Genomic DNA, 18,272 nt, shown 5'->3' on the forward strand with positions numbered 1-18,272 from the left:
ATTCACCATACACCTTCAGCTACCCAGTCTTGCTAGAGAAGCTCTGCAGAACAGCAGCCCTGCTTAAGGAGCAGAGAGCACGTAAAGGACCTTGCAGAACAAGGAGGTGTTCCCACAAGAAGTGCTGGGCTGGGATGTGCAGTTTGCATAGCTCATAATACATAACAACATTTCCTTCATCCCCCCATAGCTGTTCCTGTAAGGCAAAGCACGTGTTATTAGCCAGTCAGTTCCAGACAGGCTTCGCAGTCCTGAGAGTCCTGCATCCTGGGTAAAAGCAGGAGACTCTCTGTGTACGCTATGTGTGATGGCAACCTCGATTTCTATGGTGAAGGTTTTAGCAACCTCTTTTGTGTGGGACTGACGTTTCAACATACCCCTGTAGCCTTAGTATCAGGGAAGTCAAGGAACATGGTGATGAGTGAAACTGTGGGCATAAAGTTAAAGGGGCAGCTTCCTATCCTCAGGACAGAAGCTGAGGAGCAAAAGGTTAGAGAGAAGACAGCAAAAACCCCACCTTTGCTCTACAAAACTCCATTCACCCTACCCAGCTCAGTGAAATATTACTATCACAATGCACTTGTTGGCACCAAGACAATGAGAGGGCCAAGAAGGCATGCCCAGCACTACTTCAGCTACTTGGCTAAAGGGCAGGCACAGAGCAAAGCAAAGCTTGAGCAAAGATTTAGATAGGCTCTGCTTGGTTTCAGGGATGTGAAACAGTATTCCTAAGAAAAGCAGGGCTCAGCACCCCACAGGGAACACAGATAAATTTATTTCTTACTTAAAAAGAAAAACTTTATTTTGATACATTAAAAAATCTATACATTTCTTAGACTAAAATACAGTTTTGCATCAGTATTCTGGCACAATGTCAGTTTACACAGAAAATCTAAGATTAGATCAGCACTGTTAATTTCCCTTCTCTTCCTGCATTCGAAGCTTGCAATGTAAAACATTTCACATTCTCAAGACAACAATAAACAGTGTCACATTTACTTTTCCCATTCCCAAAGGAGGTGGCATTCCACTGGAAAAAGAAGCACGTGTTAGTTGATCTTGATTCAATGTAAATCACTAAGCCAGTCCAAGGGTTTGATTGCCTTGTTGGAAGCATGAGTGAAAGATTATGAAAAACTTGTTTCCAGATGAAGCTTTGATGACAATGCATGTGCTGTGAAGCCTTTACAACCTGTTCAGAAGATTTTCCTTTTTCCTTAGGGCAATTGCTATGATCAGCAACACAAACCACCCTTCCTTTCTATAGATACAGGATTCCACCTTCTTTCTTGCTCTGAAGAGCTCCAGAGCAAAATAAAAGCAGGGCACAGGGGATGTTGCTGTGAGATGTCTGTGAATCGGAATGTTAATGTTATTAACTACTGTGAAGATCTTCCGGAATATTTTCCACCTGTGAAACCCTGTTCTCCATGGCTCTGCCTAACCTCTGGCAGCTGCTTTCTGGCCTACATGAGAAATAAAACCACCTGTTTTCTCCTCCCTCTCTCCTCTAGGAGACACTATCACATTTCCTGCAGTACTCCTTCTCATGAGAGATATTCTCCCTTTTCAGTTTGAGTAGGGAGGGACCCAAGCAATACTAACACTAGAGCACACACATTATTTATTTGAGAGTTAAAAAATATTACTTACATAAGAACTCCAGTCCATCCCCAACTTCTGCTATGTCTCAGGAGTAACGACCTTCCTAACTCACAAAGCCTTTCCGAAATAATCCCCACCTGCCCCTACTTCACTCATGCCAGGGGAGGGTAAGCGGTGGTGCGCTTGAGGAACATGCAGCCAGCATCTTCCCTCACATGCACAGAGAGGCCAGAGCTGTCTTTAAAGTCACTAAAATCAGGCTACTTCTGCGAAACTCAGCTGGTACTTTCGCTCTGAATTTTTGCAACTTTGGTTCTAAGGAATCCTATGTTCCTATAGAAAAGCACCAAATGCTTAAAACACCCAATTCTGCTCATTGTAGTCACTTACGATGACTTGACCTCAGTGAGACAGCAGAGTACAATCTGATGGTGTTTGCTGGTTTTCTACTAGTCCTGTTTTAACAGATCTCTCTCAAATGAATGCCAGATAGTTTAGCCTCCAAATGGGTATTTTCAGATGGATTCATGCTACCTATCGTCCCTAAAAATATTTTTGTAATCCCGATATCTCTGAAGAGCTTTGGCTTGATTGCCTCAGCTTGCAAACACTGCAAGACACATCACAGCTCCATCCCAGATCAGAAATTCTGCCTTTTATACATGACCCACCTCACCAGAGACAAGTTTCATCTCTCATCTTTCTATATATAATAGAAAAAAAAATACCTTGAGAACAGTATTTGCTACAGAACACAAGAAATACGAATTTACTAGTCTTCATAATATCTTTTTATGCGATGGAAATAACAGGAGAGATGAAATAGTTGAAAAAGCATTTAAAAATGAAATATTTAGAGTAAACTTCCATTATCCCAACAAGCAAGCTGAGTGCAAGAAATGTTTCAAATAAGTCTGTTGCGTTTTGTTTCGGGAAACACCAGGGTTTTTTTTTCCACAAAGATGAAACAGGATTTCTGTGGCGATAATGTGACACACAAGCTGTTCAAGAATCAATGGACTAGTGATGTTTAGATTTACTAACAGTATCTGCACAGGCAAAGCCATTATTTAAAAAACAGGGATGCTGTTAAGTATCTACTTCTAAATCTTAAGAGTGTTTCTTAAAATGACTGTGCCATCTTCAATACAGCATGTAATATGTACTTAGAACCAAATGATCACTGGATAGTGATGATGAGTATATGTCTGCTACATGCATTTTATTCTGACTCTATAACATACATTCATAGAATACATCATATCCACTCAGAGCAAACCACTAAAGTGCATGCCCTGAGGGTACATTAAGTAAGCTGTCTCCAACACTGGCTGCTCAATTGCCAGAACACTGATACAGAAAGGGCTCATTTTTGCTTTATATCCCCATTTTGTGCTGAAAGAGTAAGAGCTAGCATCCCCTGCTCCCTCCATGAAAGGGAGTACTATGGAGCAGGCTAATTGCCTGCTGTGAAAAAAGCCCTTTCAGAAAGAAGTAACCACCCTGAGAAGGTGCTGTACAGAAATGCAGGGAGTGAGTCTTGGATTAAGACTCGAGTAAGCGGACCTGTGTACTGTGTGAGGATGGGATGGAGTTAACTTTTCTTCACAGCAGCCCACATGGTGCTGTGTCTTAGATTTGTTACCAAAATAACATTGCTAACACATTTTACCTGTTGCTGAGCAGTGCTTGCACAGGGTCAAGGCCTTCTCTGCCTCTCACTCTGCCACCCCAGCAGAGTAGGGTGGGGCTGGGCACAAGGGTACAAGGGCACACAGCCAGGACAGCTCACCTGAACAGACTGAAGAAATATTCCATACCATATAATGTCATGCTCAGCACTAAAATTGCATGTGTGTGGCTCCAAAGTAGCCATTGTTTTGAGGTTGGCTGGGCATTGGTCTGCTGGTGGGAGGTGGTGATTGCCACTCAATGAACTGTCTTTATCTTGATGCTTTTGTTTTTCCATCCTTCTGGGGAGACTGAGCAAGCTACAGAGTAGGGGCTTACCTGCCAGCAAGGCTCAACCCACCACCACAATGTGCAACTGGGTTTTTCACTTCCAAGTTCTCCCTTATAGGACATGCTTTGCTAATACAGAAAGTCCTTGGCTTATCATGCCAAGCTAAGGTCACATGTAAAACCCCACCCTGGTTTTGGCAGCTGGGAGCAAGAACACAAGCTACCGAACAGGTGAAGTCACAATTCTGAGCTGGTCATACCACTTGTTTAGTCTGTGGAGCAGCACTGAAACTACTGAAGTGATGGGCTGCACTCCTAACCACAGCAAGCATAGTGATGGAGGAATACACACACAAAAAAACCCCAAACACCTCAGAACTTCAGATCAGCACATGCTCCCCCTTCCATTCACTCCAGGTGAAATCCTGAATCATTGCCTTGGGAAAGCATGTGCTAAGATCAGTGGGACAAATCGGAGCAGACACTGCCACTTGGCACTCCTCTGCTGAAAAAGCAATATAAAAATGAGAGAAAAAAAACCCAAAAATTCTCTAGAGCTGGAAGACACAGTAAAGACAACACACTGCTGCTCAACTTCCAAATAAAACAGAGAGTAAAATAATGTGGAAAAAAAATCAAACCATTTAAAGAATGGCATGCTTTTTTCCTTTGAAACCTAGCTGATCAGAGGCTATGATGCAAACCATCTGCAGAAACCAAATGCTGGGAACTACTGATCCCATTGGCTTGATTTTTAAACCCAAATTATCCCGCGTGGATCTCCAGTCCTCAAGCACTACTTGGTTCAGTGCACTTTTCAAGATGATTTCTGTCTCAACTGTCTCATCCCCTTCTCCCGCAGCATTATTCCCAGTGCAGCATCACTCTCTAGTCTAGACTGCTTCCCACAAAGCACTCCATATACTGGCTTTAATAATCAGCTGGCAAAAAAAGTATTTAATCCATCACAACTGGCAGACCCCAGCACTTCTACTGCCAATCTAGGACTTACATGTCAAGTGTTCTCCCACTCCACCATCCCCACTAAGGAAGGAAAGCGGACTCTAAATTTGTCCTGAAAAGTTGTCTCTTGAGGTCTTCTGCTTATCTCCTTGCACAAGACAGAGCTGGAAGAGGGCAGCTTGTAGTTCAGCTGCAAATGAAATTCATAGGACATGAAAAACCTTTAAGGGGCCACTGGAAAGCCTGCATGTGGATGAAAAGCCTTTTTGGCATGACTGAAAAGCTCTGCATGCTGGATACACACTTGAGAATGGCGCACATGATTTTATTAAGGACTTCGTAATTATATAGATTCATCACTTAAACATTACAACTACCCATAGAAAAGTGTTGCCTGTATCTTTTGAACACCATGTAAATGAAACAAATTTATTTTTAAAATAGGATAAACTGCTATAAAAATGGTGCACAGTCAAGTAATACAAAAATAAAAAATTTGTTTCCAACTGCAGTCCTAGTTGCAATTACAAAGAAAAGCCCCAACCCAGGACTTCCAGTAGCAGAGAACAGAAACTTGAAGAACTGGTCACAGCAGAAATTTGTTGTCAAAATTAAGAGAATACAAGGCTTCAATCAAAGCACCTCCAATAGCCTCCAGACAAGATTAGTTTCTCTGGAAGCAACTGGGTACATGGTAAGCCTCTTAGCCTTGGAATCCCATTTCTAGAATTCCTCTAAGCCAGTTTTTAAATTTCAGTTGCTAAACCCAACTGATCTACACAAATATCAGTGTTCTGTGCCACTGCTGTCTTAGATACTGGTACAGCAGGAATGCTTCCTCTCCATGAACTTCAGGCTGCTCCAGAGCTACTTCTAAATAGTGTGACCCCTTCCTTGTACTGAGAGGCCTCGCCAGTGCATCAGTTTCAATCTCTAGGTTGAAGCTCTAGTCCAGTTAGCACTTACAACTTGCACACTTTCAGAGCCCTTCTGATGTCAGTGGAGCTACCAATACAGTTCAGTTAAATGAGCGTCAGTGGGCTTGCAGGACTAGGTAACTCTGTCTTCCTGCCTCCCCAGCAGCTATCATTTCTAAATGCATTTTTATTTTCATACCTTTCATTTAGTTTGGGTTCTGTGATATGAAAAGAGTAAATCCTTTTAATTGGCTTACCAAAAGAAAACTAAACAAATTTAAGTTATTAAATTACTTCTAGAAACAGAAGTGAATATTTCACTATTGCCAAAAGGTCAGAGCACTGGTTAGTTACACAGTACTACATGGGGTTTTTTTGAACCTTCGGCAGCAATTTAAAAGTCTGATCCTTTGAAAGGAAGCTTATGTATTAAATCTTCATAAAATTAGCTGTATATGTCTCTACCTAGACATACCTCTCCACTCCATCACCAAGCTTCTGTAGAAGGGCTTTTCTCTTGCAAAAGACTTTCTTGAATGGAGTGATTGAACCATTGAGGCATTATTTATTAGTACAGAGCTTATATTTAGTGCAATAAGTTTAAAAATTCTGCTCTGAAATATTAACTTTACATTAACAAAAATAGTTTTCTTAAAAAAATTGTAACAAAAGGAGTATATAGCATAGACAGATCATGAATTCTTAGCAAATACACTTTTAAGCATTTACCATTACAATATGCTGAACGATATTAGCATTCATATCTGGTGAGCTCCCAGATGGAAAAGAAACGTAAGTATCTAATAATAAAGCATGTTCTCTTGTCACTATTTGATAACTTTAGATAACTCTCCTGGCAGTTACACTTCCAAAGAAATGTTTCTCTGCCCTTTCCTGTCTTAGCTGCCTGCAACAGTACATATAAATATGGATGAAACAACAGGCAAGGAATGGTCCCTTCCACCTCCCAGAGCTCTCTGGCATTAAATGAAATGAAGCATACAGTACTTTTTTCTACAGTAGTACCGTTCATTTCTCTTCCCATCCTCAGCATCTTTATATCCAGGCATGAATTAATCACAAGTATGGCTAAGATTGAGCTTTAACAATCTGTCATTTCAATTGCTCATATGGAGAATCCATACTGTTTGAAGGAGCACTGCTGAAGTATGAAGGAGGCTCCTGAACTCAAGGGGAGGATCAAGGGCAACAGGTACAAGGGATAAGTAGGGTAAAATGGGAAGTTAATTGCATATAAAAATTATCTGTCCCCATTTTGTAGTTTCTGTTTAACAGGAGATGCAAAGGCTCCCACACACCTGAATACCTGAGGAGCTGGTTATTGTGATATCTGATACTGATAAACAAAACTGTGCCCTGCCAGGACTCTAAAGTAAAATAACTGCTTACAAATCAATTTGAACTGAATGAACTCTCATTCAAAACAACCTTTGAAAAAATAAATTTGAACCTTTTCTTGACTGGAAGGTCTTCCTCATACGTAAATGTCCTGAATTTAATGCAAATTTAAACAAACTAAACAAGTAAAACTCTCAGCAGATTAGCAGTGTCACGGGAAATCTGTTTCTAAACCCAGTCATCATTTCAGATTATCTTTACAAAGATGCCTCTTCCAGATTGTAAAATACCTAGCAAATAAGAATCAACATTTCCATGATCACAATGAATAATTTTAAAAAAAGGAACAACGATAAAGCTGCTTGTAAAAGCCACCCGTATGAAAAGAGTACATGTTTCACAAAAATAATTGTTAAAAAAAGTATTAAATCCCTGTTCCTTTTCTCTGATTTTGGCTGTTTATTTATATATATATATATATGTATGTATATATGTATATATATATATACTGTTTTGGAATGTCAATGGGTTCCAATATGGCTGGCTAGTTTCAAGATGAACTTGCTCCAGAGGCCTAGAAAACAAAGTCATACAGTACAGTCTTAGATAAATGCCAAAGGACAAGGAGAAATTGAGTCAAAGGTGTCACTGGAAACCATAAAGAAAGAAGTGTGAAAAGACTTCTTTTTCTTGTGCTTTGATACAAGAACAGAACGTCTTAAATGTTTCCTCACCTCTATTATTAATACCCATTGAAAATGCAACTGCACTTTGGGCACTTCACTTCTAGAACAAATTGTCATGTCTAAGAAATACCCACATTTCAAGGAGATTGAAGGACAACCATAAAGACTCTATTATAAATAAATAAATAATCTAATTTTCAGACACCCAATTTCAGGACTGTAAGCACTACTAGTACAGAATATACTTATGCATTATCCTATTCCAGATGAAACGAAGACCTTTTATCAATGCTTTAGGGAAAGGTATCAGAAATTTCATGGCGGTAACCGCTGTGTCCCATCCTTGTCAGGAGGTGAGATCCTAGTATTTCAGTAGGAGCTGAATGCCCGAAAATGGAAGATCACTTGAGAAAACAAGGCCCAATCAGTCCCAAACAAGACAATCACATGAGCAGCAGAACTGGGAGTAATTCAGCAGGTGATACTCTGGCTGAGCCCCAAGTGCTCAGCATCTTCTCCAGAAGTCCTAAGGGGACCTTTAGCCAGTGCCAGGATCAAGCGCCTGGAGCCCAGTTCCTAAAAGAACAAGGCCATCCTTGACTTGCAAGTACCTGCTTTGCCCTTTCACAAGGTCAGGTGAATAAAGGTTTTGACATTCAAGCTCTAGGCAGTCAAGTACAAAAGTGCAAGCACTGCTCCGAGCTGACACTGAGAAGAGCATAAGTGGAAAACCACTTAAAGGTAACCCAGTTCTTGAATGAGAGGTTAACATAATATGATTTTGGACTGAGATTTTTTCTGCACATGACTAGAGTGTTTGCACACCCAATTCTCAATCATTTGAATGGCAGCTTTACATCTACAGTGTTTGCACCACTCTGAAAATCCCAACATTAGTGTCTATTTGAACAGCTAGAATTACTCCCAGAAGAAAACAGTAAATGAGCAGAGAATTAGTCTTTTACGTGTATAAACATGACAGCATTTAGGCATAAGCAAATCTAGAAACTGGTATGTTATAATGAAATAGCAAAACACTCAAAGCTACACGTCTTTCCACTCTACAGCAGGAACCCATTCCACCTTAGTCAAAAGTGCTCATGCAACATGGCTTCACATATATCATTGAAAAAAAAATTCTACTATTAGTATATAGTTATTTAGATTCTATTAGATTAAAAAAAATTATCCCCATGGTAAGGAAGTGAGTTAGGCCCCAAATATTCTGAGAAAGTAATGATGGAAAAATATTTTATTTCGCAAAGTCATATTGCACGATGACAAGTCATACCTTGCCCAGCCTGGCTCTCCATCATATGCTCTCAGTTCTCCACCTTCCAAACTCATCCTCCTATCTGTTATCTGTACCATGTATAGCTGTTCCTTATTCCAGGCTATTCAGACATGCAATGCCTTTCTAACAGGCACACCGTAAGTAAAACAGGCTGCAGAAGCATAGATGATGCATTGTTCACTGTCTGTGTATCTGACAGTGTGAGATGGAAAGAGCACACAAGAGACAAGCAACATAAGTAGTTGGCAATAAAAACAAACAACTGGGAGAAATGTCATTTGAGCAGGTTGAAAGGAATCACTGTATCCAGTTCCTTAGCAGTGTACAAAATAATTTGGTGAGGACTTTGAATGCCTGGTCCTACTTCGCAGCAACATATGCGCTCAGTAGTGTTCTTCAGGCTTTTACATTGAGTGTAAAATGAACAAAAATCATTCAGCTCAGGGCTGAAGAGGATTAAAGTCAGAATAGTCCAATGAATTCCACAGCCATCTTATTGGGGCTGCAATTGGGGCTGTCTGTGTATATCACATAACACACACTACTAATCCTAATGAAATGATACTGCCTGTGCTTCGTGACGCAGTTCCTTTCATCTTACTTTTACAGGTGATGGTCTCAGCTGTGACAAAAACTCTGCCATCCAGGTGATAGGCAAGCTCACGAACAGAAAAAGCAGAACATCTTGAGTGATACAGAGAACAAAAACTTCTCCTGAAGAAGTGTAGTCAGTAAAGACAAAGAGGGAGAAGAAGTAAAAGTGAAATTCTTGGAGGATCGTCACCTCCTCATCTGCACCTACCATTGGTTTTAGCTCTCTGCCCTCAGCTCCATCTCCCCGGCCAGCTTCTTTCACAGATTTCCTACTATTCTCCACAAACTCCTGAAAAACAGTAACAAAGTGAAAAGTGCTTTCTTAGAGCAGACTCCAAACATCAAATCTCAAGACAAAACTTTAAGATGTAACTACTCAAAACCTCAACACAACTTGTTCTTCCCACTTTTCTTGCTCAGACTTGTCCACAAAGTATCAAAAAAGCCTGCCAAATAGTCACAAAGGTGAGTAATTTAATTCTAGAAGGGAGACAGGTATTTGCCTTGTGTGCTGTTACAACTTTCACATTTGCCACACAACACTCTCCTCTATGAGGAAGAAAGGTAAAAGGGTGCTTGTCAAACAAAAAACAAACAACACAACAACAAACAAAACCCCCCCAGTTATTACATCCTATCCTGTGAACTGTATGTAATGTTAGAACTCCATTAAACAGAGGCAACTGGAGATAAATTACTTGCAAGGTCTTGTTGATTTCTCTAACTTTCCTCAACTTAAATTCTAAAATTTTTCACTGGATCACAACCACCTATCCATGAAGATCAGCAAAGGTGGTAATTCCATTTAATGTACTTTTTTCTTATAGGCAAGCATTCTGTAGCAAACTTGAGTAAACTTCTGCTAGTGGTGTTTTGTGATATTGACTGTCGAATAAAAAAACCCCACAATGCTTAATGATTTATCTGTGCTGTCTTCAGAGACAGCATGCTGCATATCACCCCTACTCTGTGGTATAAAGCAACTCATCAGCTAGTGTTTTATTTATTATATACTCTAGTTTCTACAGGGTTTTACCAAAAATTTAATGTTAAGTTCTTGGCATGGTTTTCCAACAAGTAATCAGGAAAAAAAAAAAGCTAAGAAGTCATGAGAGTCTTCCTCTAGCCTACACACAGCAGTACATTTTACAAGGACATATTGTGGGGTTGCACTTTAAAACATTGTTAGGAAAATTACCTACTTAACAACAAACTGAAGAGCTTGAAGAGCAGAATTTTTACATCTTGGTCTCTAGCTAGACTGAACAGGGAATAAGATGTGGGAATAAGGGTATAAGAACCGAATAGTGCAAAGGACCTTGACATAGCATCTAGGCTCCAGGACAGAACATAAAATCTGTTGTCCTCCTTCAGAAAGTACAAAACCCAAGCTTTTAACCCTTGTTTTGCTTCTTTCCATTCTGCACTGTATCATTTACAAGAAATGATAACCAAGAGTATGATCCTCCAAGATGACTGCTCATGTAACAGCCAGCAAATAGAAGCCAATACCAGTGACACCAAGGGAAGGAAGCATCACTACTTATCTGATGCTGATCAAGCCATGAACAAGACACCAAGGTAATCCAAGTAAAAAAAAAAATACCATATTAAACTCAGCAAGTGAGTTCATTCCACTGTCAAAATACCCATTTTATGGAATTATATACTTTAGACTTATACAGTAAGGGGGAACTTACCATGAGAACTTTATCCATGTAGAATTCCCTCCCAGGGCTCCCATCATTGTATTTTGTATCGATGGCAAAACATAAGAAAAGGACATCAACAACCATTTCATAAATGGAAAGGAAGCAGTGAGCAACCAGGAATGCAAAGAGGCACACAATGATGAGTGGCAGCACCCAGATGGTGTAATCTCGTTGGTAATTCAGCAACATAATCCCAGCCAAACCTGTGCTGCAGACAATCAGGACCTGAAGAAGAAAGCAGAAGACAACTCTAATGGCAGAAGCCTTTTGATATTTTGTGTTGGTTTGACGGTGTTTCTTTAACCTATATGCTTCTTGGTCTGCTAGGGCTAGAACTAGAGGTTACAGATGGTACTGGTAATGACATCTTTACCTCCTGCATTCCCCACATACCAAAGAGTAAATGACATTTTATCCATTGGTCCAGCATGTGGAGGTCAGAATAGTTTCAAACACATCCTTCAACAGAAAAGGTGTTTTTCAGAGCAAAGTACATTTGTATCCTGCTGTCAAAGTTCTAGTGCTATACAATACTTCCGTAAAAAATAACTTTATCCTATCAATTATAAAAATCCTGGAACCTGATGTTACCAATCAACTAACATGCAATTGTTTTTTTTTTTTTGTTGGTGGGGGAAGAAGGTAGGTCTTAGGAAGATGGTGTGTTTTCCATTTTGCTGGTGGAAACAACTTCCAGGCTTGTCTTATCTTTGTCTGATCTCCATACAGGGGAAAGTACATCAGAATTCTTGTGAGGTCCTTCATGTAACAGTCTCCAAAGAACGACACTATACGTGACGCCCTAACAGATTTTTCTCTACGTAGTGGTTTGGTCTTCATGAGTAACAACAGGACTGAAACAACTGTGGCCACTCAACAGTTTGAACATCTCAGAACATATTATTATGAACTGCAGCTAATGACAGAAGTGTAAAATAGGTCAGCTTTACTGTATTAAGAAAATACCAGGTTAGACTGGTAGAGAAGACAGGCTGGCAGCCCGGCACTGTTTTAGCTGATAGTACTTTGCATATGCTGCACTGGTCATCTTAACATTTCTGTCACTTGCACACTTCTCTAATAATTTGAAAGACATCTTTTCAGGAAGATGTTTCCTAACACCTTTCAGATTTCTCCATGAAATCACATTATGTAATTTCATGGCCTCCCTCACAAGCACCTATATCTTCATTATGTGTTTATTTCTTCTCAGATTATGTTGACTTAACTACTGGATTCAAAGTTCAGCCCACTGTACTCTAACTTAATAAAAGCAGAGGAATGTAATAAGTAAAACAGTGCATTCCAGCCAGTGTCCAAACGCTTAGGCACAAGTGATATAAGTGAATTGATATTGTTTTAGTAAATAATGGCACAAAATTATTCAAAGGATAGCAATGGTTCAGTGGATTAAGTTTCCATAAAGCATATCTCCATGAATTGAAGACCCAAAAAGCTGACTGAACACGGCAATTACTCTAGCCTCTTTTAATTCTCAGAGTAGAGGTGACTTAGTTGCTTAAGCTAGCAGTTCCTCACAGATGGCTTCTGTAGTACCTTCCAGTTCAATTTTGTCTCAACAATGAGTCAATTTTCAACATAAACCTAGAGAGCCCTTACTGAACAGAAGTTACTTCCTTTCCTTACAATTCTAGGTTTTAACCATAAAACCAATCAAAAACTTAAAAATTCTAATCACTTGACTAAGATAAATCTGTGCAAAATCTGTCATCTTCAGCTATTCCTTTCTAATCACTTTTACTTAATGTAAGTGGATCATCTGTTTATCCTTTCTATCCTGGACAGTCCATTCCTGATATGATGCAGCTAAAAGTGATGAAGTATATACTAAGAAACAGGAATTTTAAGGCATTTCCTATTTGAGGCACAAGCCATTGCTAAGGAAAGCTTGCTACTATGTAGGTCCATAACAACTGTAGACAGCAGACATACCTTTCCTAGAAACAGCATAAAATCCCCAACTGTGTTTATGGCAGCCACTCGCAAAGCATTTTCCACTAGAATGATAAAGGCATCCTTTGCTGAGGTGCAGAAGTTGGTGCTGTTGATAGCTGTGGCTGTATACGCGTTCTGCAAAAAGGAGATTGAAGATTTACTCATGGGATGATCAGGTGTTTCAGACATGGAGGGGGAAGGAGAGGCGGAAAATATGGCTTCTGACTAAGTCACGTAAGTCATTACGTTAATGAATGAAGCTTCCCTTGAGAGCTGTTGAATCAACAGTATGTACCAGCTGACAGAAGTTTACAGATAGTAGAGAATTAGTATTCTTCTCCTCCCTTGCTCATCATTTATGCCTTAACAAGTTTATTCCAAAAGACTAATTAAACAGAATTTGAGATTTCTTTGCAGGAGATGAGCAGTGGCATAACTACAGCAATTAAATAGTTAGGAAAAATATCCTGGAAATATAAAAGAGTTTGAGAGTCATACCAGTCCAGCAAAATAATTTCTAAATATTTCACTAGACTGCATTCAAGGTTAACCAGGACAATTTTCAAGGATTACACTGAGTTTTCTAAATGCTTTCTTCTGATTTTACTTTCTGTACTTCCAGAAGCAAAAAAAAAAAAAAAAAGAACAACAGTGAAAAAGATACTATAGAGTTATTTATAGATGTACTTAACAGAGGTGGAACCACTGGTCAGTAAAGCCCCTTTTACAAAGGGATTTGACCAGCCAGAATGTCACAACTTGCAACTCTTTTTTCCACTTAGTAGATGATGATGACAATTCAGTGTTACATATAGTTTTTCAGTTGTGTGAACCTTAAATATTAGACCTAGAAAAGCTTCACTCTCTTTTCACAGAAAACATATTTTGAAACTCAGATGTCATTTGACATAGTGGACATAAGAGGGAACATCTCCAGCTGCTAAACAAATGGTTAAATAGTTGAGGTATCATTTTCACAAAGACAAATACTGGCTATTTTTCACCTTTGCAATGTAAGCAAAGACTAATGTGTTTTGCAGTCTAACTTCAGTAATGGAGACAAGACTCAAGTACTGTTATTCAAGTTCAGTTCCAAAATACAATACACGTGTCAGCATCAGACTGCATTCTGGGGATCAGCCTTTACATAAAACTTTAAAATCAAAAATCTTACCTGATTTAAGTAGGTCAGGCACTTCTCTAGACACCAAAGGCAGCAGATGCAGGCTTTAAGCATGCAGCGAGCACAAGCATTTTCCTAGGAAAACAAAAATGTAGGAAAAGATAGAATAAAACCAACGGAACTGAAGAAAATAATATTCCTTTGTTTCAGTAACTGATACTCAGTTGGTAACTTAAGTAATCTCCCTCAGTCCCACAGTCCTTTAAAGACCAAATATTTCAATACAAGACTTTGAGCCTCTCACATAGATCAAGTCAAATTAGTTGTATGTGTGTCAGGTCTTGAGTTTCAGTAAGAAAATGGAATCTGTTTCTCTTACTTTTCCTTTAAGTTGTGTATGAATATACATGAGAATCATTCGTGGTATCTTCACTAGTGTGATAATGAAAGACCCCTTTGCTACTGTTCCTAGGTGGTAACAAACGAGGCGATTAACAGATGCCAGAATAGGAGTAAATGGCAGATTCCTTTTCTCCCTGTTGAAAAAAGAATAAAGTAGAATGATCAGTATGTATGTAATATCATCTAGAAGTGCTACAAATTCTCAATTAAAAATGTGCAAAAGGAATGCACTATCCCTATACTAGCTTTCAGGGAATATTTTTTACTTCACGCTGACTGTCTATGTGCAAGTCACAGTTTTGGCTCTAATACAGTAATAGGAATAGGACAAGGAATGAGTATGTCACAAGGGCATTTGATGGTGTATCATACAAAACATTCAAAAAACTCAGAAACAATGCTAGTGTTTGTACTTATTAGGGAAATTATTTTGTCAGATGTTTTGCCTTTCTGATTTAGCTATTATATCCTCAAGGAACAAAGTATCAAGCCTTAAAACAAGCTATTTTATTGCAATATGGCTAGAATATTTTCATCTATCAGATATATCTCTGACATAAATATGTAATATATATATATATATATATATACATCTCTCTCTCAGACAAATACTCACTTTCACAGTTTTGAAGCAATTCTCTAAGTTTTTATTTCTATTCCTTACCAAGGAAGACACTTCTATTTCTCTCCAAAAGAACAGCTCTATTCAACATTTTTAAAATGGTTCTTCTTCTTTATTAGAGATATGAACATAATAATAAGCATATTAAAGGAACAAGTGCTAACATTCCAAACATAAACTATGCCCCCAGCTTGAGAGAAAGTTACCTTCACATGAGTTTCATTCAAAAAGTAAAGTCTTCATTCAATTAAACTAACATCTGCATAACTTAATCCTGAGATGTTAATGATTATAATAGGTTTACCCTGTATTTTTTCCAGTTAACTTTGAGAGCTCAGGTGGTGCAAGCCAAATACTATTCCCCTTTGGGCACAGTCACATAAATGATCTGAGCTGTAGACACAGGTAATCCAACCACTTCCTCCTTTTGAGGTAAATATAACTGAGGGCAGAATCCGTAATGCAGAACACCTTGAGGTCTCTTACTGCCTGAGTTGAAAGGAATCCATCTGGCTAAGGTGAATGAATTGTGAACCTATATCGACTTCATCTCATTTCCTGTGGAAAGCTGCTAATATGCAAAATAATAGGGAAGTCCAAATTAATGCCCTTTCCTTTCTTACTAAGTCACATTTCAGATTAGAATAGTACCTTAAAATTAAAAAAAAAAAAAAGTAGTGAGAAATGGGTATTTACTAACTTATAATAAAAGTCCTGTTACAGAACAATAGGGTACAGTTAAAAAAAAATTCATTCACCCTCAGGTGACAGAAAATACATCAACTTACAGATGAAGTATACATATTGCTAAGCTATCTATTTCAATGCAAAGTCATACTCTCTCCTCTGTTTTTTTTTCCTGGTTCTTTATTCAATCTAGTTTAATTATTCACAAGATTACATCCTTGTAACATCCTGTAATAACTTCATAGATGTATTTCATTCGTATACTGGAGAACTTCATCATTAATGAAACAACAGAATTTCTGTCAGTACAGTAAATTAATTCCTTGCCTTTGATATTGTTTTAAAGACTAAGGCAGATAAGGTTGAATGTAATTCAGACAACAGTCTCAATTAAAAATACAAACCAATTAAAATTTAAAAATCTGAATCAGACACTTGAAAACTATTTGCATACATTATTTAAAAACTCATTTTTTTAAAGAACAGACTCTTAAGAGCACATGGGAAGAATAGAGTGCCGTTGCTGGATACCACTAAAGATTTTTATATACAATGTTCTTCATAAGAACATTTATATACAATGTTCTTCATGTGAAAACACAGACCAAAAAACACTAGCTGAACAACATGTGTATTCAGGATACTAATTTTTTTTTCTTGGGGATAGCATCACTCCAACCTCCTGGTTTTCCTTTCTTAAGTAAACTAGCATTGCTAAATATCTTGTCAACATCCTCTACTCCTGTTCTTTATCCAGAGGAGTTGTATTTACATTGTTTGGAAAAGACTTTGAGAATATCAGAAATAAAATTACTTATCAAGTTCCTGAACAATTATGTGGTGGGTTTGAGGTTTAGTGTTTTCGTTTGTTTGGTTTTTGTTCATGGGGTTTTTGTATGTGTTTTTTGATTGTTTTTTGTTGTTGTTTTTTGTGTGGTTGGTTGGTTGTTTTAAGAAAGGTATCCTGAACTAATAGATCTAGGTCAACATGTGGAGAAGCTTCATGAAACTATACTTTTACAAAACAGGTATTAGCGTACTTGCTTCTTTTCCTTACTGAAAATATTGCCATGGCTCTGCTCTACATACCAAAATATAATACTTCAGATCACTGAAGTATCATTTATTCTCACAAAATACAACAAGCATGTTCTACCACTTTTTTTTTTCTGAAAAAAAGGGGACCTAAATGGCTAAAATAAGAACATTAGCTTTCATTTACTTGAGGTATATTTTAAGCAATCTTAATTTCAGAATAGTTTTCAAATACCAGAGACTAAAACCCCAAAGCTAGTTTTGCAATCCTGAAATTGTAGAATGTCCTAAGTTGGAAGGGACCCACAGGACCATCAAGTCCAGCTCCTGTCCCTGCACAGGACAACTCCACAGTTCACACCATGTGTCTGAGGGTGTTGTCCAGTCTCTTCTTGAATACTCCCAGGCTTGGAGCTGTGAGAAATCAGTTGCTTACCTCTATGAAGCAAAATTCTTGTGTGTGTGAAGGTTGATAAAGCCATTGTTTAATAATTAATATTGCCTTCTTCAACAGCTAGCATATACAAGCTGAATAGCCAGCATAACGTATGCCCTGATACACAATTTAGTACACAAATTTAGCAATGAAATATGAAGCTCTAATGCACATCTATTTTGTATCACTCTTTATTTGTACACAGTCTTGTAAGAATCTGTTATGTAAATGATGAATCTAATAAGACCTTAAGTAATCTTGTGTAAGAAAGATAAATGAAGCACTGTAAATAATGTAAAAGGCATTGTTCTGCTATTAAAATAATAATCAATTGCTTTCAATTTTTTAATCCCTACTGAGCTTGTCAGCATTAATTATTAGCACCACAGATGACCTTCCAGTTGCATTCTGCTTTGTAAACAACCATCCATCTCTGTACAATGTGCACAGGTTACAAGGCAAACAAGATTTCAAGTCCTGTCTACCAAGAACACCATATATAACCAGCAAAACAGATTATATTAGGACTTTATGTGATTTAAGAGTCAATACAATTCAGCTGCTCTCCAGCTCCGAGGATGGAAGCAAGTATTCTCCCCAAAAGCTCTGTCTCTCATTATTTCCACTAATTCCATTTCTAGGCCACTTACAGTAAAGCTGTTGAAGTTGTCCTTACCTTGTAAAATAGTATGTCACAACAGCCCCTGCTACTGTCATCTGCTGACAGCCTAAAATAAACTCGCTGATCCAGATGAGTCCCACTACATGGTACCACCACATGTATTTCAAAGGACCTACCATCCGAAATTCAACAAATCCTTCTTCATTTGGGACAGGACTACCTAGAAATAAATGAGGGTGAAAAAAGGAAACAGTGCTTACATCAACTCAGAAAGAAGGAAGCATATGATATTAACAG

At 38.3% G+C, this 18,272-nt stretch overlaps 1 protein-coding gene across 6 annotated transcripts in view; it reads right to left on the reverse strand.

The window, feature by feature from the left end:
* Positions 1-760: 760 nt before the first annotated feature.
* The window catches only part of SLC44A1 (solute carrier family 44 member 1), a 68,545-nt gene continuing 51,033 nt past the window's right edge, over positions 761-18,272 (reverse strand). For 3 of the 6 annotated variants that reach the window (XM_065860371.2, XM_071801992.1, XM_071801991.1), the window contains 7 exons: positions 18,030-18,195; positions 14,551-14,707; positions 14,223-14,306; positions 13,046-13,183; positions 11,081-11,317; positions 9,589-9,669; positions 761-7,380 (listed from right to left, as the gene is read on the reverse strand). In XM_065860371.2, coding sequence (XP_065716443.1) covers positions 7,357-7,380; positions 9,589-9,669; positions 11,081-11,317; positions 13,046-13,183; positions 14,223-14,306; positions 14,551-14,707; positions 18,030-18,195 — 887 coding nt within the window. In that variant the 3' untranslated portion in view covers positions 761-7,356. The other 3 variants (XM_065860372.2, XM_065860370.2, XM_071801990.1) reach the window with 2 other exon arrangements.

Source organism: Patagioenas fasciata, chromosome Z, assembly GCF_037038585.1.
Source record: "Patagioenas fasciata isolate bPatFas1 chromosome Z, bPatFas1.hap1, whole genome shotgun sequence".
In the NCBI taxonomy this organism is placed as follows: domain Eukaryota; kingdom Metazoa; phylum Chordata; class Aves; order Columbiformes; family Columbidae; genus Patagioenas; species Patagioenas fasciata.